The sequence below is a fragment of the Python bivittatus genome, unplaced genomic scaffold (genome assembly GCF_059951505.1).
Source record: "Python bivittatus isolate LINGU-HERP-01145 unplaced genomic scaffold, Pbiv_v1 ctg000440_np1212, whole genome shotgun sequence".
NCBI classification, from domain to species: Eukaryota; Metazoa; Chordata; class Lepidosauria; order Squamata; family Pythonidae; genus Python; species Python bivittatus.
The window spans coordinates 6,973,423-7,000,562 of NW_028277063.1; the positions used below are offsets into that span (position 1 = coordinate 6,973,423).

The window sequence follows — 27,140 nt, forward strand, 5'->3', positions numbered from 1 at the left end:
TTAAAGTGAAGAGAGGGTGGATAAAACTAGGAGAGCATAAACCATCCCATTGTCTCTTCACCCTCCCTTTTCATTTTTGGCACTGCCTTTTTCAGTGACACAGGACTGTTGGTGGCACACAGGAGATGGTTATTTTAAACTACACAGCTTCTCTCCCGGGTCAAATCTGAAGCCTATTTATTTTGCATTGTCTCATGGATACGGGTACTCTTATTCAAGCAAAACATAACCAGTTTTTAAAATTATTTCTCACAGGCCTTGGCTATCTTTTTGAGAACCTAGATATCATAGCCCAAGGAAACTTGGATTTCTCCAAGCAACTTTAGGCAACAGTTTCTAAGTTTCTTTAAGAATGACAGAGACATGGCCATAAAAATGGTTAATGCTTTCACTTCAGATCATCATCTACTTCTTACTTCGCATCTAGACAGTGACACCACAGGAAACTGCTGCTGCCTTTTGGTAGAGTCATCAGCTTTGGTGTCACAGACTAAGGGCTCAACTTGCGATCTAGATTCAGCGGTTAACAAAAAAGTCAGGAGAGCGAGTGAGCAATAATACAGCAATAAAGTAGGACAGGGTAGGCAACTGGGTGCCCTCTAAGTGTTTTAATGTCAATCCCATCAGCTTCAGCCAGCACATCTAATGCGAAGGGATTGTGGAAATTACAACTGAAGACATTTGGAGGGCACCAGGTTGCCTATCGTGAAGTAGAGTATTAATTGCATAGCTGTTGCGATGGCAAGTGATTACACATAGCATTTCAAGTGGGCTAATGTTACGTAAGATATGAGCGCGTCATCTCCAGCATTGACAAGCAGTAGAAAATTTGCATGTCCTCTTCTAGAACAGCCTTTTCCAATATGACTAGAAAATTCGGGTGATGGAATCCCAACACATCTCACAAGGTGAAAGCTGCCTTAGAAGGTGTTGATAGCGTATTTCGCAGGTGCGCTATAGGATTAGCTGTATTTGTCTTTAAGGCCGCAGGAAAGACAGTTTGACATAAAGACATGAACAGAATAATTGTAGCATAAATGTTTATAGAATAATTGTCATAATATAACCTCCCCTTGTCCCAAAGCCCCTTTTTTGTTTCAGTGCACAGGCATACAACGCAAGACAAAGGGGGAAAAAAACAGCTGTACTTTTATTATTTTCAAAACCAAAGTGAAAACAGCTCTGTCAGATGAGTGAGGATGGGCGTGGTGGGGCGGCATGTAGTCTTGCTTAGAGAGGAAGGAGAAAAGGGAAACCAGGATCAGAGGCAAGGGGTAGAGCCATATCTTTCTCCATGTCAGATGACAGAGGGAGGCTGGGGGAGAGGGTTCAAGGGTACCATGGGTTGTGCAGCAAATTCCACTAGCCTCTGTCTTTCACTGCACTGCTTGCTCATTAGCGCTGCTGCCAGAGTCCTGGGGCTTCATCACGTCTGGGAGCTCTGGGGGGCTGGAGAAGGGATCGATGCGGAGGCTCTCAAAGGCATCTTCTGGAGGGGGAGAAAGGGGTGTGTGTGTGACACCATCATTCTGGAATGGTACTATTTTGTGCTAGATCACCGACAACTATAAATCCCAAACCAAACACGAGTAGCATGAGAAGTCCAAAGCTGTTGCAAACTAGTCAGGCACAGACATAGCTCACACCCTGTCTTTTCAAGTAGCGTCTGCTTAATCCCGTATCAGAAGCAGCATATAAGGATTTTATTTCTATACCATTCATATTGATACTTGGGTGTGAGTAAAGTTATTAATACATCTTTGCTTTGGTTGCCTGCAAACTTAGGGGAAAAAAATAGCTGTATCCCTGCAGAAGCCCTACTTGCTATTCTCGTCGGAGGAAGAGAAAGGAAGCAGAATTATTCTCTGCCGAGGCAGCAGCTAGGTCCATTCTCTATCAACCTGAGATGATTTTTAAATCACTGGCTTGTTTCCCATCCAAGATAAAATGTATTTTATCACTATATTTATGCCCACCCTTCTGCCAAAACTGACAGTACAGGCAGCTAACAGTATGAATAAAAATAAATAAAAGATCCGGGCCTTTGGTGTCTTAAGTGGGCTTTGGCTGTTGAGTTCAAAAAGTATTTTTATTGCCATACTTTTAATACTGCTTTGTAGAAGTATGCAAAGTATTTTGTGATTCAAACACTTCAAGCTTGAAATGCTGCATTTCAAGCTCAACACGGGGTGTTCCAGCCACTGAGAGGTGTTTTGGGGTCACCAATAACCAATTCTGAGCTCAAAATACTGATTTGAACCTGACATAAGAGCCAACATGTAATCAAAATGCTTTCAAAACAATCCAAACAATTGATTTCAAACTCTTTAATGACTATTTTGAGCTTAAAACATTTTACGCACCAGAGACCCGTCAAAATAAAACTACTTCTCCCTGAAGGGGACACCCACAAGGATAACAGCATGGGACCAACCTGACTTTTTGGGTGGCAACCATCCCTTCCAATTGATTCTTGGGGGGCGGGGGGAGAGGTGGCGTCTTATCAAAATCCTTCCATCATCAACTGTGACTACAGTTAGCAGCTGGATTCTCGACCACCTGATGTTTCCAAACATTTTACAAGAGCAACCTTGCACAGGGCATGTTACAATAATTCAGATTATTGTAGCTGAGAAGGCTTACAGCATGGTGAGAGCCACATGTTAAAATTCATCAACTTGCTGCTTTGGTGAATCTCCCTCTAATGCTTAAGAGATTCTGGGGTATCTGATCTTCTTCTGAGAATTTAAGCCTCTGGAGCAGGGCTAGACCGCAGGGAGCTGTACTTTTCTGTGCAGATACCCGAGGGACGACCCATTCACGCATATATCTAGCTACACATTAACACCACCTCTGGAGGCCATCTCCTGGTTGCTTATGTGTGGCAGTATACCACTGCAAGGGGGTCTTTTCAAAGACAGCACTCCGGGCACAGAATATCTGTCTAAGGCAAATTTGGCCAACTCTCCTAGGTTATCAGTGAAAACCACTTCCTCGTCTTAGGCTTTTAATGACAACTTTGTGCTTGTTTGTTTCAAGAAAGAAAAGCATGCAACAGCATCACTTACCACTGGCTCTGAAGGCCAAGCCGACTGTTGCTGGGGCCTGGGGCCGTGCTGTCTGACTGGTGAAGCCGCAGTCTCCGAGAGTTTTGCTATCATCCAGCAGCTGATCATCCTGGAAAATGGGGTAATTTGCACCAGGATGCAAGAGAAGCTCAGCAAATCACATAAGTTTTTTTTCTTTTTTTAAATCTGATAATCACAAACAACTACTATTTAGGTGGGTAATTAAAAGCAACCTGCCCACAGAAATTAGGCAACTAGACTGCAAGCTCTGTTTAGAACAAGGTTTAACTATCTTAGGTACATCAGACTGCCGTAGAGTTGGGCGGCAAAGGACAGAATAGTAAGGAGTCCATATATATATATTTTTTCACTGAAACTGCTCTACAGGCAGTCCCTGGGTTAAGAATGAGTCCATTCCTAAGTCTGTCTTTAACTCGAATTTGTATGTTAAGTCAGAACTCATACTTATGAACGGGCTGCCTATTGCTAAAAATGGTGGACAGTGTTCTCCTTCCTCGAGCTGATGAACCACTGAAGCCGTGCAATGTTTTCATGAACTGCTGAAAACAGGCTGTATATTAAAAACGTGCAGCTTTAGCGGTTCGTGAAAACATTGTGAGCTTCAGTGGTCTGTTGGCTCGAGGAAGGAAAACATCGTCCGCCATTTTTAGTAATAGGTAGCCCGTTCGTAAGTATGAGTTGTCTGTAAGGTGGACGTTCTTAACCTGGGGATTGGCTGTATATGCAAACTAGTATACACTGGAAACCCTTTGCTACCTCCCTCCTTGCTTCCATTTCTAGTCTTATTAAAAAATGAAATACAGGGTTAGAACTCTAACTCCAAGGATTCTTTAATCCCAAATATTCTAGAGCAAACTGAAAAATAGTTTCTTAGATGGGACAAAGGACTAGGTGGGTGGTGAACCAACTCCATTGGTATACCTGATACAACTCTGTGGGTTGTTAATTGCTTATTGTTTTACATGGATATTATTTGATGGCTGGTTATTAATTTATTGCTCTGAAGAGATACCCAGATATCTACTGTACAGGATTTGTTTAAGCAACATATGAAGATCTGGATATTGATGTATTGTCGAAGGCTTTCACGGCCGGAATACAATGGCTGGTGTGGGTCTTCCGGGCTATATGGCCGTGTTCTGGAAGTTTTGTTTCCTAACGTTTCGCCAGCACCTGTGACCGGCATCTTCAGAGAGCAGGAGCACAGACAGGAGCAGTTCTCTCTGTGCCCAGGATGATGTGACCCTGTTGTGGGTATTTATAGAGACTTGGGGGGGGGGGGGATTGGAGGTGTGTGGGGGGTGTTTTGGTGTCAGAATATGTGTGTATCTTCCTGGGGATTAGGCAGGGTTTTTTCTTCTATTGAGTTGTTAACGAGTGGCTGCTGGGGGTGATTAGTATGTTCATTGTGTGAACTGCTCACACGTCCTGGTGGTTGAGCTGAGTTTGTTGATCTCTATAAATACCCACAACAGGGTCACCTCATCCTGGGCACAGAGAGAACTACTCCTGTCTGTGCTCCTGCTCTCTGAAGATGCCGGTCACAGATGCTGGCGAAACGTTAGGAAACAAAACTTCCAGAACACGGCCACACAGCCCGGAAGACCACACCAGCCAGCTGGATATTGAGTTACTTCCACAACTAAAATGAAAGATATACTCTATACATCCTACAGATGTACTTCCTAAACACTCAGTACCCGGATAAGGATAAGAAGGGTCCAGAAGCCTAACTGCTATCTTCTTTCCTCAACAACCCTGCTGAACAGTGGTGATTCCAAAAGACTATCAGAAGCAATTAATGAGAGCTTTGTTCCCTATGATCTGACTGCAGGCTAAGCAGTGAAAAAAAGCAGACAGAGCTCCTGGAAACTCTATAGTCTAAAAAAAAATGCAACTGAGGATGGTTGGAATTTCTGGGTGCTGCAGACCCAGTATTTTATTTATTTATTTACAGCACTATATGGCTGCCTATGTCATATGATGACTTTAGGCGGCTCACAACAATCCATTAAAAAAAAAAGTTAAAAACAAAAATACCCTTCCCGCAGGCACCAGACTAATTATCCCTCGCAGCTCAACTCCCATTCTAACCCAATGCTTGGGGGAAGAGCCAGGTCTTCACAGCCCTCCAGAAGGCTAAAAGGGTAGGAGCTCAGGTGGGAGTATCTCCCAAGAGCAACAGTTTGGTTAGGTCAAAAAATTAATATAACATCTGAACTGATAAAGGAGAGTAGTGAAATGCCAACCTAGTGAATAGTGGGCCCTGGTGTAATGCTGGAATTTATCGGAAGAGCCCCTGAAGGTACCCTTTATCATGATCTCCCCATACCTTGTATAATCTCTGTTCTTCTGGAGGTCTCTTAAGAATCCCCTCCACAATTCTTTTCAGCTCATACACTGTACTGGACTCCTTGGCATCTGTGAAGATAGTCGTCTTGTGACGTCGGATCATTAGAAAGACGTCCTGTTGGGCAACAGATCGGTTCATAATATTAGGTGATCTATAGCAGTTTTATCCAAGCAACGCATAATAATCAATAATGATAATGACATCATTTTATACAAGGTTTCATGGTAAAATCTCAAGTTGGTATGTAGGATAGACAATTATTCTCCAAAACATAAAATACAAAGTACAGTAAAACTTCAGTTTTATGGAACAATTGAGAGGAATTATTCCCAGTTTTTTGCTATATCCAAATTGATGTAATGTACATAAAATATATGTACACTGTCCAGACTGATTCGCCAAGCAACAGACAACTCCATTGTTTGAAAAAGCAGCCTAATTCAGATTTTATTATTGCATTTGAGGTCTTCTGGGGGTCAGCCAATCGAGATTTGCTATAAGTAAAACAGCAGCAGTTAAGAATTGTATACTAAAATTAGTACTGTTATTTACAAGCAGCCTAACACCACAGAATCCTGAAGCTATAAGAAAGGTAATCCTTCTTAAGGCATTCTCAAGGATGGAGCCATCACTGAAACACCTTTCATAATATACTATACCCCTATCTTTCATACCTGCCAATTAATAACCATGTGACTAGTTCTTCATGGCCTACTTCAGAGCTCATGTGAGTTTTTACAGGTGCAGGTAGTCTCTCTATTAAACCACATACAGAGTACTACAAGGACTACAGATGACTATGGTAAGGTCTGTCCACTCTACATAGATATGCAGCTGGGCACATCAGTCAAAACCGATAGAAGGCACTCCAGGTAGCCAGTGCTACCAGAGCTTCCGTGGATAGCACAGAGAACATATAACACACTGGATCTTAATCTGTAAGCATACTGGGCAAACCCAATTAATTCATTTGTTAAACAAACCTTGGCTTAATACAATTTACAAATCTAACAAAAGAGATCCTGGCAGAGGAATAACAAATGCTAGATCTTCAAGATTGATTTAGAGAGTTGAGGCTTCCTCAGCCTGATAGTCTTCAGATGTGTGGCCTACAACTCCCATCATTCACAGCCAATAGGAATAATAACAGAATGGTAGGCATTGTAGTCCAGGATATCGATAAGGCACTAGTTTGGGAAAAGTTCTGGTAGAACAATGGTTTTGGTCTCATATATAACACAAACCTGTATCAGCAACTCTGGTCCTCACATTTGAAAGATTCCTCAAACTATTATTTTATGAGTTTTTCCTCCTACTTCAGAAATTCCAAAATTCTTTTATTTGCTGATAAAAATCTCAGACTTAGTCTCGATACTTGCCCATTTAGAATGCAAAAATCCCTGCAATGTAACTTTTCTCCACCATAAAGGATAACCTTTCATAGCTAATGTTTAAGTCACTCCATTTTACAGAAACCAAGCCTTTGATTCACTCCTGAGGTTAAGCTGTTGAATTTGGACTGGAGAGACCCAAATTCCATCCACCCTCAGCCAGGGAAGCGGTTCAGTTGACTTGGTTTGTTAGCATCTCCCAATCCATCCTACTCCACGGGGTTGTATAAGAGGAAAAACAGATGTGATGTAAGCCATCTTAAGCTTAGTGAGGAAGGAAGGCTACAAATTAAATCAAATCCAGTCATGACATTAGGGCTTATGTACCAAGCAGGGCATGACAGAGCCCAAACTGCTTCCTCTTAAGAGTTGATAAGAAGCAATAATGGTGCTTTGTTTGACAACTCCAAGGTAGTGTTAAACCCAAGACAGAACCCATCACTTGAAAACTTTGTCTTTTTACATATTTTTTTTACACTTCCCACAATGCCAGGGGCCAGGCTACCAAAGGCTGATGGGAGTTGAAATCCAAAGCATCTGGAGAGCATCTTAAAGAAGGGCAGCGTAAAAGCCAAAGATTAGGAATTGTATTTGGCCAGGTTCAATTGTTGGAGGTGGCTTCCAGTGTCAAACAGCATTGTGCCCTAGAGAGTAAAAGCACCCAACAGCTGGGAAGCTTTTTGTACCCTGAAATACATCTTTTTTATATCCCATACAAAATCCTGGCTACAACAGCATCCAGAACCTCTCTTAGCTTCCTTGGGGAACAACCTCTCACCCCAAAATGGATTTATCATCTTTCTAACCAATGCCTGCTATGCGTCCCTTTCTAAAAACCACCAACTATCGGTTTACCAAATAAACTCGAGAGGAGCTGCAAGGAACAGCACATGATGGCAAGGAATAACGAGGCAGCACCTGGAAGCAGGAAGACGGGGGCGTCAGAGAGCCCAGCGCCACCAACAGCACCAGGGAGAACTCCCTCCCAACCCGTGTAAAACTTCCGGGGTACCTCTGCCCCATCAACCCCTCTCGGAGCCTACCTCGCAGGGCTGTTGAGGCGATTAAGCGGGCGGGGGCTGAGGCAGAGCCAGGGGAAACAGTCGGGAGGAAAACCCGATCAGACCGCCGGGAAAGACTGAAGGGAGCAAACCGGCAGGAAGCCGCCTCTTTCGGGGCGTCAGGAAGGGCGCTGCGCAGGGGAGCCCAGACCGCGTCCGCCAAAACGGAGCCGGGAGATCAGGGAGAAAGGGGGGCGACGAGCGTCACATGGGAGGGCGGGGGAGCCCCCCACGGGGGAAGGAAAGGGAAGGGAGCGGGGAAGGTGGTTCCGGAGGGTCGCGGTTGCCCTTGGGATTCCCGTTGTTACTGTTTCAGGCCCGGCCCCGCGCCCCCCGCGCCCCCGGGCGGGCCCCCTCCCCGACTTACCATCTCTGCAGATGCAGCCTCAGCCCAGACCCCCCAGAGAGGAAAAAGCAGCAAAACCCCCAGTTTCCCAACATGCACCGCAGTCTCGGTATAACCCAACCCGGTTTAGGGGAAGAGCACCGTGGCGCATGCGCCCCATCAAAGCTCGCCTTACGGCTTTCGGTCGGGGAAAGACCATAGACGGCCCGAAGAGAAAAGGATTCGCGGAAGGAGCCCCCGGAAGAAAAGGCGGGTCAACGGCACGGAAGTGCTTGCTGCCATCTTGAGAGGGGCATCCTAGAGTCTCGCCATATTGAAAAGGTCCCCGCGGCTAGACCACCGCCACTTCCAAGCGCTTCCCCTCAAGGCTCGTTTTATAGAGCGGCTACTCTCTATGGCTGCTTCCGTTATGTTGCGGAAGTGAAAAGGTGTCTTGGTGGTTTCCCTCCGAGTGGTCGCTGTGTTTTTCGGGAGCCCTTTAATCTTTTGGTATGCTTAACGCTGAGTCTTGGCAAGAATTCCCTTCCTCCTAAAGTGGGAGCTATCTTAAGGAGCTAACTTCCGTTTTACGCCTCTCCGAGCTAAAAGTGGTTCAAAGGTCAAGTGCAAGGCTCCTTATGTAACCATGTAGGGAGGTGGGTGCCATCTTGAGAAGGGCATTTCTGGCCTGTATAAAGGCCCCCATGTTGCACCATGGAGTTTCTTGGCCCTGGGCTGTAGGGCCAGGAATTTAGCGCGCTCTCGAGCATACAACCTCGATTCCAGTATGAGAAAACAAAACCAGCTATTCCCATCATTTCCCCAACCTGGTGCACACGAGTTGCATTGCATTACAAATCATTCTTAGGATTTGTCAGAAATTTTTCGGAGTTGAATTCCAGTACACCTAGAGCAGGGGTCCCAAACTTTTTGCCATCAACACTTCCCTTTAGTGTAATCTTAATATACACCCCTCCCCTAAAAATCCAAACACCAAAACGAACACAAATGAACAATGAAAACTACAATAAAACTTTTGGAAAGGTGGCTTTATTGTAACAATGTAACTAAGGGGTTCTTCACCCCTCCCCTGGACTCTGCACCTCCCAAGGGAGGTATACCTCACAGTTTAGGAAACCCTGACCTAGAGGATGTCAGGTTGGGGTAGACTGGTGCGTCTGAGTCATCCTAAGATTTTCTCTATGGAAGAAAATGCTGCATTTCCATGTGTTCCTCGTACATTTCTAGTGTGTAAGTATAATGCACTAATCCTTTTGACCACCAGACCATACTGTAAATTCGTCATTGTCATTTCAGGCTGCAGAGATTCAAAGCTTCTGTTTCCCCACTTTCTGAGCAACTGAGCATGCTGCGGAAAGGACAAAAATATTCTTTTTTTCCTAATAGACAAGTTTTCCCCACGTAGAAATACTACCATCTTCCCACAGTTAAATGTGATACAGTTCATACCACCCAATAGTGCTTGTTTGATTAAACTGGAGTAGAATGTTAATAGAGATACTTGGATGTTTGTCATCATCTTCAGCTCCCTAGGCAGTGGTCAGTTTAACACATTGTGCTAAACTGTAAACACTGTACAAAACACAATTGCTTGGATTCACATGATGTACTAAGTGAAACCCAAACTACATCATGCATTGATAGGTTGTATGGGCCAGTTGATATCTGATAATGGAAATATGCGTTGGGCCACCTAGAACTCCATGGAAGCTAGGTAGGGTATAAATGTTTTAAACAATTTTAAAACCCAGACTTAGAACTGCTACAATGATTACATTTGTATCTTTCACCACCAGATGGCAGAATATGCCTTACTTAGATTTTATTTGATAAGTGGCTCTTTTCTGTTCTCAAGGCCATTTCCCTCTTTCTTCCCTACCAAATTGGTCAGCATTCTGTAGTACTTGACCCTCACTGGCACAGATGAAACACTGTTTTTCTGCAGTCTATAGTGGAGCTTAAGCAACTACTCCATGATATATAGCCCTTATTTCCCTGTAAGAATTTGACAAGATCAATCCTCTGGTCAACAGCTTACTGTAAATTTATCACAAGGAAAATACTAATTCATAGGTAGCTATCTTGGTTACATGAGGCTTTGGGTAGTACATTAAATATTATATTGTGAAGTTTGAAACAGTATTTACTTTAAAGCAGCCTTCCCCAATCTGGGATCCTGAATATGTGTTCAGATTGCCACCTTCATGATTCCTAGCTAGTGTGACCAAGTGGCTGAGATCATAGTAATTGTAATCCAGACACATCTGGAACCTACCAAGCTTGGGGAGGCTACTTTAAGCTGAGATCTAAATGGCAATTTTCATTTGCTTTTTTCATTTTTAAAACTTAATTTCCTATATTTTATAGGGGAAGGACATTTTTATTATTTAAAAAAACAATGTTAACACTTTTGCAGAGGGAGATTTTTAGACAAAATGAAAACCCTATATATTGCAAAGGTTAAAGTTTTCCTAATGTCACTGTTAATTCTACCAGCTTTCAGTGCACATGGTCAAAAGAAAGACTGGCAAAAGATTAAATCTATGCAAAAATAAAATAAAATAAAAAATCCCAGTAGCAATATTTCATTTTGAATGTTGGTTAGATCTATAGAATCTACCTACTTGCATTATGCTGTATGAACCAATTCATATAAAAAAATTAAAAATGAGTAAAGAAATTTCTTCTGACCTTGGTAGGTCAGTCAACAACTGTGACTCATTTTATGACTGCGACATTTGTTGGTTAAAAAAAAGTGTGCAGAAACCTATCTGTACTTTTAGCTTTATTGTCCTGGATTCTTCCAGAGGCAGCCATTTTCTTCAGTCTTGAGGACTCATGATAAAATGTGCTTGTCTGATCAGAGTCAGGATAGAAGCATGCAATCTGAGTTCCACCTTCTAACACTTTTCATGCTTTTGATTCTTTCTCATTTTTCCTGTGGACACTGAGCAAAATCCCATTCAAGATGCTTTGGTGTGAGATTCCCGTAATGGGATGGGATTCCCCATTGGCCCTCTCTATTTAATAAACAGAGTTTTCCTTTTTTGTCCCAGCTACCTCTGCCTTATTTCTGTCTGTGAGTCCTTTACTTATTTGAACCTGTCTGTGAACTGACTCCATTTCTTTTTAGCCTGCAGTAGCCATTATTATGTTTATTTCAAGTTGGTTTACTTAACTATACTGAAGTCTCATCATGCAATCTTTGGGTTGCGGCATGCATCAAAACTATAAAAGCAAACTGAAGAGGAACCAAAGCTTTCCTGCTCCACACCCCAAGCAGTGACCAGTAAGTACCACCTCATTGTAGTGAAAAACAGTACACAGGATATACACTCTGTAAAAATAAAGAAATTTCCTGCCTCCAAGAGAGTGTATGTGTGGAAGTCATGTAAAAACCCCATACATAGGGGCACGACATAATGTGGCATCTATATAATTCTACTCCGAATTCTTAAGGAAAAATGGATTGTATATACCATCTGATAATGCATATCCCAAACAGTTAGACAGACTTCTTTCTCTCTCTTTGAGGATAATTTCTGGAAGGTGTCCATCTGTCTAAATGCCAGAGCTATGAGAAGGAGATGAAAAAGTAGCTTTCCAAGTATCCTTAATGGAAAATTCTTCACTTTGGCACATGATAGATGTGTTTGGGCTACAGTTCCCAGAATTCTGGCACAGCAAGAGGAATTCTGGGAAATGGCATTCAAACATCTCTGGAAGGCACCAATCACAGGAGAGTTCTGTGTGGATAGAATATAGCTTACTGGGATTTCAGTGTAATTATACAGAGCACAGCTTCCTTCCTCTGTTCAACTAAGCATCAACATATGCCTTCTTCTACATTTTTCCTTGAGATTTTGTCTGTCTGCTGATTCCTCCAGAGATTTTTGCACAAAAAAGAGGCACGTTTTTTGTGAGATGGGTGGCCATACAAATTTGATAAATATAAATAAATAAATAAAATAAATAAATATCACGTGACACAAATAAAAAGGGGTGGGTTTTGATCGTGCAGCCTCTATGTTGACTTTTTGACTTCCACCCCAGGACTGCATCGTTATCTGGATAGGCTCCTGAGCAGAGATCAGCATAATTCAGAAAGGAACCATTTATTGGCATTAATGCCAGAATGACACTAACAAATTATAGATCCTCTCTTCTGTGAAACTGAAATTATTGCAAAATATCTGACTTAAGAAAGTCTTCTGGGGCTAGTTAGGAGGAATCTTATCTCAGTTATTGAAAATATGCTGTTATTGAAATCATGTAACCATCATTAATCGAGTAACCATCCTACTTCATTCATGAGAATTTAGAGACTCCATTTACAATGCTTCAGTGTTGTCCCATTAATTCTTCCCTCTTTTTTTTAATGCCAAAAAATTCTCTTCAGATTTTTCTTTTGGGTTTATAAAGAGTTAAGACCCTCCCTCTGGAAACATGCAGTAATTGTGTTCATTCAAGACACTTAGATTTGATCAGTTAATTCCTAGCATTTAGTACTTGCATTTGCACAGCATCCTAAGCTTAGGTGGGAATTTTTGATGACTTAGTGTGATTTATTTATTATTTATTACAGTTTTTTGTATCCCAACTTTCAGAAAAAAATCCCCCTAAAGTGACTGACAGGCAATATAATCAACTGTAAATAAAAATACAGTGAAAACTGAGAAACAAACTTATATATAAGATCCTTCCATCAGAGTTAGTTTTAATGGCTCCGATATTACAATAATCAAAGCAAGAGGGAAACAGGCTCTTCTTGGGTTCTTATGTTCCTTTGTAGGTCCATGGAAACTGCAACAAGGAAGAAGTATAATAGAACTTCATAGAAACAAAATAGTAATATTCCAATGTTGGAACTTAAAGATGTTAGGAAAAGAGAGGAAGGGAAAGGAAGCTTTGCAGTACCATGGACTGACCTACTTGATCTTCTCACTACACAATTGGCTGAGTGTGGTTGCATAACCAGTATGGTACTGTGGGTGCTATAGTGTTAGGACAAACATTTGATACAATGCTTTGCCTTAGTGCTTTGTCAGTGCTGTGATTTTAACTTGATTCAAATCTGGTCAATTTTCTTTCATTTTCTTTTGTGGGCAGAAGAGAGGAAAGCAAGGGGAGGATGCTTCACCCAGCCTGGGCAGAAAGTGGAAGTGTCTCCAGTGGGAGATGTTAGGGTTGAATGGAACATGAGCTTCTAGGATTGAGGACAGTCCATTGACTTAATGGGCCATTGTTGGATCAACTGAGAGATTATTAAAAAATGCAGAGAACATAGCAGCCTGGCAGCCACTGAAAGGAAGGAAATGTTCTAGGCACTGCAGCCAACTGGAGCTGGTGCCAAATGGTTACTAAAATGGGCCAAAGCACTGGAGACATCTGTTCTAAGTGGCTTAAACACAGTTTTGAATTGCAGCTGGAAAATATGGGTGAAGGATATAGTTGCAACAGGTTGGGAATAGGATGGCTTTATCTGTTCCTGGACTCAGGAAGTAGTGTGTGTCCCATATCGGTGATGGGGCGAGCAGAAAGTGTAGATCTGCTCTCAGTCTGTTAGCTGTTGGCTGGGATGCAAAAGAGTTTGTTACCAGGCTGGCTGGCTCTGGGTGCTTCTGAAGAAGTTGGCATGACTTCTGGGCTCTGCCTCATTGCTCAATTTTTGGTTGCTCAAGCATCTGAAGCAATGCCTGCTTTTCTCCAGGCTCCCAGTCACCCACTGCACACTGGCTCCAGTTGCCTGTGCATTCACCAAGATAATTTTGTCCTGATGACTCTTATTTCCCCCCTCTTTCATCTGCAACCTTCTCGTCAACATAGAGATGCAACCTAGCCTTCCAACATGGGTTGTGCATCAAATGAGTAAGGAAGTGTTTAGAAGAAAATGGCAACCAATTCAAACATTTAAGGTAATTTATATAATAAATTGTCTATATGGCCCGACTTTTGCTATACCACGTATAACATATTTCAGTTACCCGAGTTTCCAGCTTCATGTACCTGTGGCCCTGAGAAATAATGGTTATTAGTTTGTCTCTTGAAATTTGAAAATTTCTTTTACGTATTTGCATTCAAAGTGTATACAAGACTGGCTGTGCCAGACTGAGTAAATAAAAGGGGCAGCAGGGAAATCAGCAATATGTAACCAAAAAGAAAAACAAATTATCCATAAACATTTAAGGGCATAATAGCTTAAGCATTGATCTGACTACTTAGATCATGAAATTATATTATTGGGTATATAGTGACCACTAATGTAAGAACAGTGCTTTGTGTGGTTTATACACATTTTAAAAAGCTATAAAGAGTTCTCAAATAAATTAGTTCCCCAAGGAGAACTATAAGATGTTCTTGTTCCAGAGGCTGGAAGTGGATATTGTAGGGCTAGTCCATCCAAGGATGCCTGGGGACAGGCAGTTATGTTTTGATCTTAGTGGATTCTGTCACCCAGATTGATGCTGAATCTGCGAATTGGGTCTTAATGGACTTGTTTGTTAGGAGAGGATTGCCAGCTGAAGGTCTTGCAGTTGCTGGTACAAATTTCATGTCTGGAATGACTGAAGGTGGATATTTCATAGAAGGGCCAGGGCAAAAGTCAGCAAAAGAAGAGTCACCTTGGGGAAGTTTGAAAGTCCACCACTATTTATATTCTTATTGATCCAATCTACGTAGAAAGGCACTGATATATACACGCCAGGTTGGTCAGGTTCAGCACAGCCTTCCCCCCAACTCACCACCCCAGCCAGTGTCCAAGCTCCACCAGAGTTGCAAACTAAGGGCCCTCCGGAATCACCCTGTGGAGAAAGAAGAGAATGAGCGTGAGTTACCTCCTGATAAGAAAGTCTGGGAGGAATAGGAATAAGGTTTGAGCACATGTATTTCTTTCTTGTATTCCCTATTTCAATTTAAACCCACCACTTTACCCACAGAACACTCTAGACAAGGAACTGTCACAGTGCAATACAATTATTTGCATGCAGGAAGACCTAGATTGAATCCCCATAATATCTGGGTCGGGTTAGGGTTAGGCTCCCAATTTCTAAAGAAAGAAGCAAAGCTGCCTCTTGGCTTTGCTTCTGGGCTGGCAAAGAAACCTCTTCCAGTTACTGGATGTGCTGGGGGATCTCCTTAGAAATAATGCAAAGCAGTGCCTCTCAATGAGGCACATGGCACTGATGCTGCATTTCAGTGAACCGAACATATTGTGTCTCTGGTGCAAAGCACCTCGAGGGAAAACTCAGTCATCTTTCCCAGGCTTAATATTTAGAACTCTTGTCCACATCAGGGGTGCACTGGGCAGTAAACATATGAGGAAACCTTATCTGAAGCCCAGTGTTTGGCCAGCAAGTGACACACGAAGCCATGTGTAAGTTTGTCCATCTCTGTCTGTTTCACATGCACTTAATTCTTGGAAAGAGCTGGTATGCAAAACACCCAGAACATTTCCAAGTGTTTTTTTTGAGCTCGTCTATACAGGTAGACCTTGGGTTATGATAGCATTTGGGACTGGGATTGCCATCAATAAGTGATACACTCGTAGAGTGCAACGCCATGTGACTGTATTGCTTATCAACAGCAATCCAGGCAGTCCCAGTTGCCCAAGATGCATGGGTCATTGAGAAAGAAGTGGGGGGAGTCCCAGGTAAGGCATATAGGGGCGCCACGGAGGAGTGGGGGGATGCTGTGGGAGGGAGGGGAGACCTTGGGAGGGCTGGTGCAGGCCACACGTGAGTTGGGGGAGGTGGGGGGAGGGCCTGGGAGGGTTGGTGCTAGTGCAGGAAGGCTGGGGGATGGATGGTGTGGCAGGGTGCGAGCACAGGAAGGCTAGGGGGACTTACCAAAGCAACTTGTGGCCTTCCCTGCCAGCTTCCCCATTGACTTTGCTTTTGGGCAGCCAGCAGGGAAGGTTGCAAATGGCAGTCATGTGTCCATGGGGCACCACATCTGTCATTAAGTGCGAACTGGTTGCCAAGTGCCTGAATCATTATCACATGACTGCGGGGTGTTGCAATGGCTGGAACTTTGAGGACCGATCATGAGTACCACTCGCTCAGTGCCATCGCAACTTTGAACGGTCGCTGAACGAGTGGTTGGCAAGCGAGGACTACCTATATTGGTATTATGAGGACGATGATTAATGGATTGGATTTGGAGGATCATCAAGGGGTCTCTGATTTGTGGTCAGATTAATTTTCTGCTTCCTTCTAAGGAGGATAGAGAGAGGTGAAAGAAGAGGAGTTACATGACAGTTGGACAGAAGGAAAGAAAAGGAAAGAGCCAGTATATATGGAACAATATTACAAACAAACACTCTAGGGACCCACTGTGACAAGTCATTCACTTTGTAATTAAGAGAATCAACTTAATGCATCCTGTAAAAATCAGTTTGTGTAGTGATGTTTTTAAATGAAGTTTTAATCATTCAACCTGTCCTCTGAATAAACGGAAGGCAGAATATAATATCTCTCACCCTTGGCTGAGATAATACTGTAGGCTACCAGTATCAACAACAACAACAACAGATAAGAAAGGCAATCATGTCATCGTGGTTGAATTTCAAAATTAGAACTCAAGTTTATCATTCTAGGGTGATGATAGCAAGATCTTATAATAATAATTTATAGATTACTAAATCACTGACATCTGTCAGTCGTTTATAAGTAAGACACATAAGCAACAATATACAATGAACAAAAAGTATATAAACAAAAGTTCCAGAAATGAATGGAAACATGGAATAAAATTAACCAAATCAACTGTAAGCAAAGAAAGATAATACATATATACGTACATATTTATCTATCCACAAAATAGGTTTGCCCAGCTAGATGGCAGCACCAAGCCAACTGTGGCTGATCTTGACAACTTATGCTTGGGCCAGATCTAGTAATACTTGGATGAGGGACCACCAGAAGAATTCCAGGGCTGTAGACTAGGCTGGGCAGCTTAAAAGGATATTCCAGAAGAAGGCAATGGCAAAACATTTCTCTATTGTCGCCAAGAAACTCTGTGGATGTTTTCATGAAGTCAAGAGGCAAGATATAGCTTGATTTGAAGAAAATTACTTTCAGCTAAAACAAACTTGAAACATATGATGCCATTTCTGTCCTAACATATCCTAATTTTGCTGATGGCAGCATACTGATTTTAATTTTAAAATATTTTACAAGACAAATATTTTTCATCTTTGCTGATGGGAATGCCCTGTAAAAAGAGGCATTCCCTCCCACTTGAGAGACAAGGGAAAGATTTGTAGGACAATGCCTGCTGTGTGGTGCACATCATTGAGAGAGGACCTCACCTTTCTTCCTTAAAACCGGCAAGTTTTCCTCATTTGAAAAAAAAAGTGGAAAGAATTACAGCAGAATTTTATGTTCTACTCAAAAGGAAGTCCCAATCGATTTATTGGCATTTATTTCTTGGCGTTTATTATTTTTAGTAGATTTGTTTTTGCTCTCAGAGAAACATCTGAGAACAGGTTCCTTAGGCAACTATATCTTATCTCTTCTTCCTGAGTAGAAAGCCCCATTGAACTCAGTGGACTTAAGTAGGTGCATATCAGAACATGATATCAATCAGCAGTAGACCTCCATAGTACAGGAACTGACCACATGCATTCTCTGGATGTCACTGGGCTGCACTTTTCATCTGGTTTAAACCTTTAGAAGCCCAAAACAAAGCATTTCCAGGGCTGTTTACGGATGTTGTGAAACTATGATTGAAAAATCTCAGCACATTTTGTAAAAATGCATCTTGTATAAGGAACAGCAAGCAGCAACAAGCTGAAGTTTGATTGCACTGTAAAAATGAATATTAAAATATTCACTTATGTAATAACTTCCCCATTTTCCCTCATCACTGACCTTGTGGCCAAAGTTGGCTGGGAGATGAGGTGGGTCAAGGGTGGCCCACCTCATCTCCCAGCCATCCTTCGGTTGTGATGGGAAACTCTTGGCAAATCCACACAGACAACATGTTAAGTAGGGCAGTGCAGCACTGTGGATTTGAATCCCCCAAAATGCTTCAGAGGCATGGATGTGGCCCCTATCTGCAATTCCTTAAAGCAGCTGTGGAAGTAATGCAGTTGCTTTAAGAAGCTGCAGACCAAGGTTACTTTCTCCCTGTCAGCCTTGTGAGGTAGTCCAGGCAAGAAGCATACCCAGGAATGCTAGCTCTATCTTTATTGTAAGGTTAAGTTAACAGAATCTTGCAAATCTGAAAGTACATCTCTCCCCCATCACTTTTATAGGGAGGGTCCCATCTGAGATGCTTGCCATGTCCACATACCGTTATACTTCCACTGTGCTCTGAAGCCCCTCTTTGCCTTGAGTTGCAGGGTCCTTGTGCAGATTTATTCTGGCTGTTTTTGTGGCTTAGCACATTGTGCTAACCAAGCCAGCCCCCTTGATGACATTATGGTTCAGTGTATTGTTTGCCCCCAGAAAAAAAGATTAGTTCTTCAAGCAGATCAAGCATCTTGTGTTATTGTAGCTGGAACGTCTACTCAGAAGTCAACCGGACTGAATTTAACAGAGCTTATTTCTAGGTAAATGAAATAGGATAACTGCACAAAGGACTCAAACCTATATGATCATTGAAGATTTCTTTCTTTTTTTAACTGGTTGAAGCCCTATTTTTTCCTTGACCTTCCAGAGGGTAAAAGAGAACTGATCATTGGGGGATGGCTTCTCTGAGATAGGACAAGATCAGAAAGAAAGACTCTATGGGTGATTATGTCTACACCAAGACCTCACACTTTCCATCAGCTTGAAGCCACAGCAAGCTTTGCATTGCATTTCAAGGGCTACCCCTGAAAAGTGGACAAGACCAAGCCATTTTTGGTTTTAAGATTTAAGGCACCCATTTTGCCCCTGAGGCACCTGCTATTCCTCCCCCCCCCCACTTTCTATGCAAAAAAAGAACTCCGAGTTTTAGTTCCGTGCTCTGGAAGGCCCATGGTTCAATAGAAGAGATGCTGATGGACCATATTTCTTAATTGTCTCTTGGAATAGTGGTAGCTCAGGCTCTCTGTACATACTTTCTTTGGGGTTCTCCAGGTTCAGGAAGATCTGCACCAAGGTATAGATCACAAGTGCGGCAGATGTTTCATTATGCATTTGAACAAAGCTTCATCAGTAAAGAGGTCTGGAAGTGGGGGTTATTTTCAGCCTGGAGAGCCCCAAAGAAAGTGTGGACCATATATTTTGCACCTCTGGTCTTTCGAATCTGTTTAACACATTCTAACACATTTAACACCTTCTCAGGACAGTGAAGATACTATAGAACTTTCTTTCAGTTGCTCAGAATTTGCTCAGAATTTATATTTGCATCTCATTTTGCCTCTATAAAGAACAGGTTTTGGAACATCCTACCTGACAGGCATCCTTTCCACCTTCTTCATACCCAGCACAGATCATGTCAGCTTTGACGAGATCAGTTTCTAACTGATAGTTTCTGCTTCTATTATAGAGATCATTGCAGGTATCACGTTCTATGATTGGTACTTCCACTGCCTGAAGGATTTTTGGGGGTGCCAAGTCTTCTGTAGGAGAGAAATATGGAAGAATTTTCATCCATGGAATGCAAAGACAACAGACTTATGCACAATATGTAGACCTCCACAACTCCCAGCACACCCAGCCAGTAAGATGAGTGATGAAAGATTCTGGGAGATGTATTTCAGCAACATCTGGGCACCTATGCTGTGCACCTATGCTGTGGAATACCATTCGCCACTCGTACAACCTTGTTCCTTACTGTATATTGTTGGATTCATGGAAAATTGCTCTTCCCATATTTTTTAAATTTCCAATCATGTATTTAAAAAATGCCTCCATTAATTTACCCGCAATGATGTATCGAATTTTTTTTCCTGACCTCCCCAAACCAGCACTCTAACTACTTCCATGTCAGTACAAACACCTCATCTTACTTTGAAACCCGCTGCCTCTTCCACCTCTCCAAGTGCAGATTATTTTGATAGATACCTGCCTATATACTTTGGTCCTCCAGTTCCGTCACTGTTGTTTATTCAAAATAGATAAAATAAAACCAAACTTTTCATAGAGCTGGACTTCCTCAATCAGATGCCCCCTCAGATTACTCATGGACTACTCCCATAAAGACTTTGCTGTCTGTGATGCAACATACATCAAGTCATGTTGAGCAAGACTGTGGAAAACCTTGAAAAGCCCACATAGAAAAAGCAGCCTCAGCGGCTTTCTTTTCCCAAATAAAAATGTGTGTGGCTGAGCACCAGGAAAGAAATAAACAAAAAATCATATGCAGTCCAGTCTTCTGGGTCTCACTGAGAACAATTAAAAATGCTTCCTCCAGTTTTCCTCACCTGAAGACATAGTATGTCCCCACCCAGTGACCCAACATTCTGTGCCTGCAACAAACTTAGCAGAGGATGCTGGCAAGCAGATGGGAAGGATGTAGTCAGTGAAATGCACTGGGGAATTCAGCTCCACTAAAGCAATGTCCCCACTGGAACCGTCGCCACTGTAGTCAGGATGGGAGATGACACGTTTAACGGTGGATGTCACCATATTGGGAGAAGGGTCCAGGAGTTTATAAGCACCCAACTGTACTTCATACAGTGTTCCAGCACTGAAAGTTGAGAATCAAAGGTGAAATATAAGCTTTTGCAGGGGTGTTTGCAAGATGTGGTCAAAAAAATCAAGATGGTGGCTGTGATGGTGTGATCCAAACATGTGTGTGGTGCACATAAAAAAATGGGAAGAGTTTTGAATGTATCTTCACAGCTGCTGTCTTGATTTTTTTGACCATATTTGTGAATACCCCTGGAGCGGAGAGCTCTTTAACTCTAGTGTTAGGATGACTAGTGTGCATGGCTAAGTAAGATAATAATAGAATGGAATTTTCAGCTAGGTATATGGGAGGAATTTGCAAAACCTTTGTACAGTATATCAGGCAAAATTGCAAACAGAAGTATAAGGAAGTATTGGGCAAATCGGGCAAAATATATACATAATTTAGTGCATGTTTTTTTTTTTAAACCCTCACGCTTAATGAACTGAATGTGAAACATTTATAAAAATGAACATCTGAAAGTGAATTTGATCAAGTTTCCTGTCGCCAGTTGTGCCCGTGAATCCATTTCTGCTTTCTGTATGGTTTCCCACCACTGCAAAGCCATGGATAGGTTATTGGTACTCAGGAAATAACAACTTTTCTTGACTGCAGTGTTGGGACACTCCATCATTTCTTGTAAAGAATCAGTAAGGCCCTTCCCTCCCTTGCTTCAAGCTTTGATGCTGAATCCTTGTACATGAGAAATCATTGTGGGCCAATGTATATTTCTTTTCTCTTCAATGCAACCAGAGGGAAAGAGCTTTCTGCTCAAACAAGGGAAGTACTGTATTTTAAAAGCTGCAAATATTATAATTGTTAATAATTTTTAAAATAATATTACAATATAATATAATCCCATCCAGCAAATATTCCAATTGTTTGAATCTGCTTTTCTCAGAGTCCTCCCCCCCCCCCCCCCGCTGTTTTCACTTTGAGATGCCTTTAGTTTAAACCAGTGTTTCTCAACTTTGGCAACTTTTAAGCCGTTTGGACTTCAACTCCCAGAATTCCCCAGCCAACATGGCTGGCTGGGGAATTCTGGGAGTTGAAGTCCACACATCTTAAAGTTGCCAAGGTTGAGAAACACTGGTTTAAACAGAAAGCACTGCATTTGGCAGGACTTTGCAAAGCTCAGGCCTAAAACTGAAGAGGCGTTATTTTCTTCTATTCCTCTTTTCTAATAGTCTGCCAGGTTGCCTCCACAAAAGCTGGGATCGAGATATGTCATGGGTGTTTGAGGCAGAGACTTCCCTCCTGTTTGTTGTACAGAAGCTGAAGGGACTGGAAGATCTATCTCACTTCAACGTAGTTGGCTAACTTCGGGAAGTTTAAGAGAGGTTGTGTGACTGACGCAGTTCATTCTTCTGGCATTACACAGTAGCTACAGCATCCTTCTAGCAACTGCTGCCTGAGGCAGCCATGTCACTCTGCCTGATGAGAAGACTATCCAGCCGCTACACCTGAAACTCCCTTTTCTCCTGCTTCTTCTGCCTTTCGTCATCACTCAACTGCCTGGCCCCACCTTCTCGGGACCCACAACTCTGACGACAGAATCATTCCCCCTAACTTCCAGTTGCCTCTGGAGCAAGGCTGGACAATGGCTTTGTAGCAGTGTCTAACATATACTCACGAAGAGAAGCAGTGAGCTGCAGATACTATCCAGTTGGGGTTGATGAGGGAGCCTCCACAAATGTGACTGTTATCCTGTAAAATGCTGGCTTGCCAGGGCCATGACCCTTCAGCAGCTGCGTGCCCTCCAACAATCCGTGGAACGATCACAGGCTGCCCACAGGCTGGGAGGAAAGAAGATTTACAAGAAGAAGAATGCCATGATCACCCCACAACACCTCTAATGGCAAAAATGTGATTTTTCCTTTCAGTGTTAATTTGTTTGAACATATTTCTATTAACATTCCACATTATACATGAAAATGCTGCTTGCCTGTCAGAGCTGCAAAAGTGGGACAGTGCTGCAAAGTGGCCAGAGCCACGTCAGGCATGTGGCCATGAAGAGGGTTTCTTTGTTCTTTCTTTCTTTTTTCCCCAGTTTTACCATTTCTTATCAAAACAATCTCAAACCTATTTTAGGGTATCCAGTGGTTTTGTTTTGGAAAATCATGTTGCTGATTTTCAGTATTCATGGCCAGAAAGGATTCTGAAAGCTGGAAGAATGGATTTGGGGTTGGATGTAGCCTTGGCGTCATTGGTTATGCACATATAGATTTGATAAATGTCCCCCAGTGCTACCAACTTAAGGGCTTCTTGATGTGTTTGACAGTGAGTACCATCGGTCCCAGCTGGGGGTGATGAAGTTGTAGTCCAATGCATCCAGTGGCTGCCAGATTGGAGAAAGTGGCTTCATATATGATGGTTGGGCTCTTCAATAGCCAAAGCTTAGATTTTTAAACTGAACACTTTGGAGTTCAGCTCAGCCACATGCAGAAATCTTGCTTGCTTCTGAACTCAGTTAATAATGTGTTAGTGTCAATGTAACGTGTTGGACCTGGATAAGATTTAGGTGGGGCACCACCAGGACATCCAAGGCTCTGAACTAGATTGGGAAGTTGAGAAAATGCCCTGGAAGAAGACAAAGACAAACCACTTCTATGTTGCTGTTGAGAAAACCACATCCATGTATCTGTGTAGTCATCAGCAGTCAAGCTTGACTCATGAGAGCTATATTGAGTGTCAGCACAATATATGTGAAGAATAACTAGGGTTATTAACAATGTCTGTCACTCAAGAAGAATCATCATATAGAAGAGTGGTTGGATCTTTCAGTCTGTACCATCCCTAGTATCTTATGCAATTTAATATCCATGCTCTCCTGTGCAGAAATGTTTTCCATTTAATAATATCACTTACCTGCTTCTACTCTAGCAGCACCTGAAGAAACCAAAACAAAAAAAAGTTATTTCAAGGGTGGGAAGGAAAACTAAAAAAAAGAACTATATATGTAAACTCAAAAGAAGACACTTTGGTGCAAACTCTTCTCAGCTGGTTATAAAATTAAATATGCCTGGCAATCATGCCACAAGTTTATATTTCTAGCATAAATGTCAAAGTCCATGCAATACTGAATTTCAACTTGGGTGTTTCAGAGCTTGGTCTTGAGTTACTTGATGTTAATTTCGGAACATGACAGTAGGAGAGTGTCCATCTGTAGATTGTATGGTGGTGCATCCCATGTTGGCTTCTTCTGTCCCAGGGACTATAGGATCCTATGTCTCTGGGTAAAAGCAAATGTCTTTAACTTTTGGTGTTAAACATTCTCTTCATGTGCATATAATACGTTTACAGAATGTGTGTGATCGGGCCCATTGTATTACTCAGGTTCTCTCTGAGAATGTGCTTTCCTCTTGCGTCAAAACAGCAGATATTCATGTGTGAAATCTTGTAGGAATACCCCACAGTCCCAAGAGGTGCAATCAAGCATGGGAGAAATAACTGGGGCCATTTTCATCCTCCACTCTATTTTTTGTAACTCATGGAGCCCTCTAAGACTGGGCTGCTGAGATCGGGTGTTGAGCTATATTTTCTGGGTTTTGGTCCCCCCCCCCAAAGTAGTAAATAGATGCATTAAACCTCTAATACAGTGTTCTCCAACCTTGACAACTTTAAGGGAAATTAAAAACCATGGAAACCTCCCATGAGTTGAAGTCCGCATCTTAAAGTTGCTAAGCTGGGAAACACTGCTTTAATGGACCAAATTTATGCATTTGATTTAAACCCTTCCAAATACTCAAAAGAAGGATAAATGGACAGGGGGCCTTTCCATATACATTCTGTATACCCTTACGGCTAACTACTGGATAACACTAACATCTTTTTTCTGATGTAACCTCATGACATTGCTTTCATTTTATCTGCATAAATGAGGCAAACTTAAATCATCACTAGTTGTTCAGGTGTTAAAATGGGGTCGTGCTCTCTCTCTCCTGCCCCTGCCCCTGCCCCTGCCCCTGCCCCTGCCCCTGCCCCTGCCCCTGCCCCTGCCCCTGCCCCTGCCCCTGCCCCTGCCCCTGTCCCTGCTGTATTCTGGCTCTGTCCAAGGGCAACCTCAAGGCATATAAAATCTGTTGGGCTTTGTCACCCCTTATCTTAGAGGGAAATCAGGGGACTGGGAACCGGCATAGATGCAGGATATAGGAGAGATGTTAAGATTAGCAAATGTCATGTTGGGATAGTATTTTCATGACTTTAGGGTAGGTGGGGAACATTTCCTCTCAGCAGTGGAAAAAGCCCCTGAAATCCACTCCCTATCCCATAACTCATGTTCTTTCTAGCTTCAGAAGACCAAAACAAACTATTGCCCCTCAAAAATATATTTTTAAAAATCCATTTCCTGGCTGCTAAAAGATTGCTTTGTTCCCTGGTGATTACACTAGCCTGGAGGTGTTCAATATTAGGTGTGGGAATACCGTACTAGGTGGATTTCAGGCCTATAGGAGAAAGGCAAGATATGAACACAGTAAAGACAAATCTTCAAAATGTGTGTTTCTCCTACTCTCTAATCTACCAGAGATATGATTCACTCCTACTTATCATTGGAGTTGGGATTTCAATGCAAAACTTCTGCTTTTAATCTCCCGTGTCAATGAATTAAGAGGTTAAAACAGGAACTAAGCTGAATCTAGGCATACCATAGTTCATTTTTAAAAAACAATAATTTTATTAAAGATTACATTGTACAAATAAAACTAATACAAACTATATAAATAAAAAAGAAAAAGTACAAAGAAAAAATTTTTTTTAAAGAAAGAGAAAGGAAAGAAGTAGCTTCCCCCTTCATCATAGCAAGTATAAATAACTTTAACAACTTATCGCCATCTCTTAAAATACAACAATCTCTTCATCCCATATCTGACCACATTCTCTATAAACAAATCGTTAAAACTTCATCATCCATCCTAGTCAGCAAAAGTCTATTAAGGGTTACCATAAATAAGAACATATGTATTATAAACTTAATTTAATAAACCCACTTGAATTCCTTCCTTTTACTTTTATCTCATTTCCTATAATTAAACAAATCCCCCAAACCTCATCATTCACATCTAGTCAGTAAAAATCCAGTAAAAGTTACTAAAGGTAACAACATAACTGTTTTAACAATAGAAGTTACTGCATACCACAGTTCTCAGCAACTACTTCTAACTATACAAATGGGTTTTTGGTCAACGTTCTGTTTTTGAAAAACAAATGTTTCAGGTTGCCCCAAATATGCAAGAGAACTTTTCCCACCCCTCTTTAGGATAGCTTTCCCTAGCACATGGGTTTGAGGATGTGTTGGATTTTAATTCCCATATCACCCCAACCATCCTGGCCCTCCTGGCTAAGGAGTAATGGGAGTTATAAACCAATTTACCAGGATTCCAACTTGGGAAAGACTGCTGTGCACATCTCTTTTCACCTTTTGTTTCCAGGGTGTCTCTGAGATTGTAGAGTGCCTACATTCCTACTGTGGTGAAATTATATTGAATTTAAGAGATTTAGGATCAGGGAAAGGGGTTGCTACTTTTTCTTTTAGGCATTCATCCCTCCCCTCTGGCATGGGTGAAAGAGGCCTCATGGCTTACACTAACTAGCACTATAGATCTGCTTTTCTCCTTGGAATCAATGCAGAAGAACCCCTGGTTTTCCTTCCCGCATCCCATCCACTGTGACCCCATCCGTCACCTTGAAGCACCAACATCAGCAGCAGCCAAACCACCAAGGAGGGGGGAATGCTTGCCATAGTCCTTTTCCTGTCCTTGTAGTTCTCTCCTGTCCTTGTAGTTCCCTCCTGAACTGTAGTTCCCTCCTGAACTTCAGGGAACACTGCTTTATTTCAGCTTTTGTATCTGTGCCATAAAGTTAACTGCAAAGGTGAAAGGGTAGGGAATGTAGTATTTGCTTCCCCTCCTTTCTTTGTTGTTCACTCTTACATATTTTTTTAATAAACAAGAGAAGAAAAAAAGCAAGAAAAACACCCATAAAAACATAATTATCTGATGTGCTAAAAATAACTTCTCTCTCTCTCTCTCTCTCTCTCTCACACACACACACACACAGAGTCATTTTATGTACTTAAATTATTCACATCTCAATTGGTTTACTTAACAATACCCAGCTCATGGGGTAGCATTTAGCTAACCTTCGTTGATCTTGAAAAAGCTAAGCCAGGTCAAACCTGGTGAGTACTTCTATGGGAGGCCACTTAGATATTTATTTATTTATATGTCACATTTATACGGCTGCCCGTCTCACACAAAGTGACTCTGGGCGGCATACAACCATTAAATAAAATAACAGGTG

The 27,140-nt window shown here is 42.1% G+C and overlaps 2 protein-coding genes across 3 annotated transcripts; both read right to left on the bottom strand.

The window, feature by feature from the left end:
* Positions 1-1,131: 1,131 nt before the first annotated feature.
* ELOB (elongin B) lies at positions 1,132-8,468 on the bottom strand. Of its 2 annotated transcripts, none has more exons than XM_025163972.2 (4): positions 8,262-8,468; positions 5,422-5,556; positions 3,069-3,177; positions 1,132-1,486 (listed from the first exon to the last, which is right to left on the bottom strand). In XM_025163972.2, exons 1-4 carry the CDS (start codon positions 8,262-8,264, stop codon positions 1,377-1,379), a joined length of 357 nt encoding a protein of 118 aa, XP_025019740.1. In that variant the 5' UTR covers positions 8,265-8,468; the 3' UTR covers positions 1,132-1,376. The 2 variants fall into 2 exon arrangements, with proteins under 2 accessions (XP_025019740.1, XP_007424071.1); XM_007424009.4 differs by having other exon boundaries at positions 1,132-1,489; positions 8,262-8,458.
* Positions 8,469-14,179: 5,711 nt separating this feature from the next.
* Positions 14,180-26,651, bottom strand: LOC103054715 (serine protease 27-like). The gene is made up of 6 exons (XM_015887351.3): positions 26,523-26,651; positions 23,709-23,729; positions 22,474-22,636; positions 20,593-20,858; positions 19,619-19,788; positions 14,180-15,040 (listed from the first exon to the last, which is right to left on the bottom strand). The coding sequence occupies exons 1-6, from the start codon at positions 26,578-26,580 to the stop codon at positions 14,819-14,821; spliced, it is 900 nt and encodes a 299-aa protein (XP_015742837.3). The 5' UTR covers positions 26,581-26,651; the 3' UTR covers positions 14,180-14,818.
* Between the last annotated feature and the right edge of the window lie 489 nt (positions 26,652-27,140).

Coding starts and splice junctions, on each gene's coding strand:
- ELOB (XM_007424009.4), bottom strand. Junction 3,178..5,421: donor AAGAACAGAGATTATACAAG/GTATGGGGAGAT, acceptor CCCATTTTCCAG/GATGATCAGCTGCTGGATGA. Junction 1,490..3,068: donor CTTGGCCTTCAGAGCCAGTG/GTAAGTGATGCT, acceptor CTCCCCCTCCAG/AAGATGCCTTTGAGAGCCTC.
- LOC103054715 (XM_015887351.3), bottom strand. CDS start 26,580: ATGGCAAGCATTCCCCCCTCCTTGGTGGTTTGGCTGCTGCTGATGTTG. Junction 23,730..26,522: donor GCTGATGTTGGTGCTTCAAG/GTGACGGATGGG, acceptor TGGTTTCTTCAG/GTGCTGCTAGAGTAGAAGCA. Junction 22,637..23,708: donor TGCTGCTAGAGTAGAAGCAG/GTAAGTGATATT, acceptor CTTTCCTCCCAG/CCTGTGGGCAGCCTGTGATC.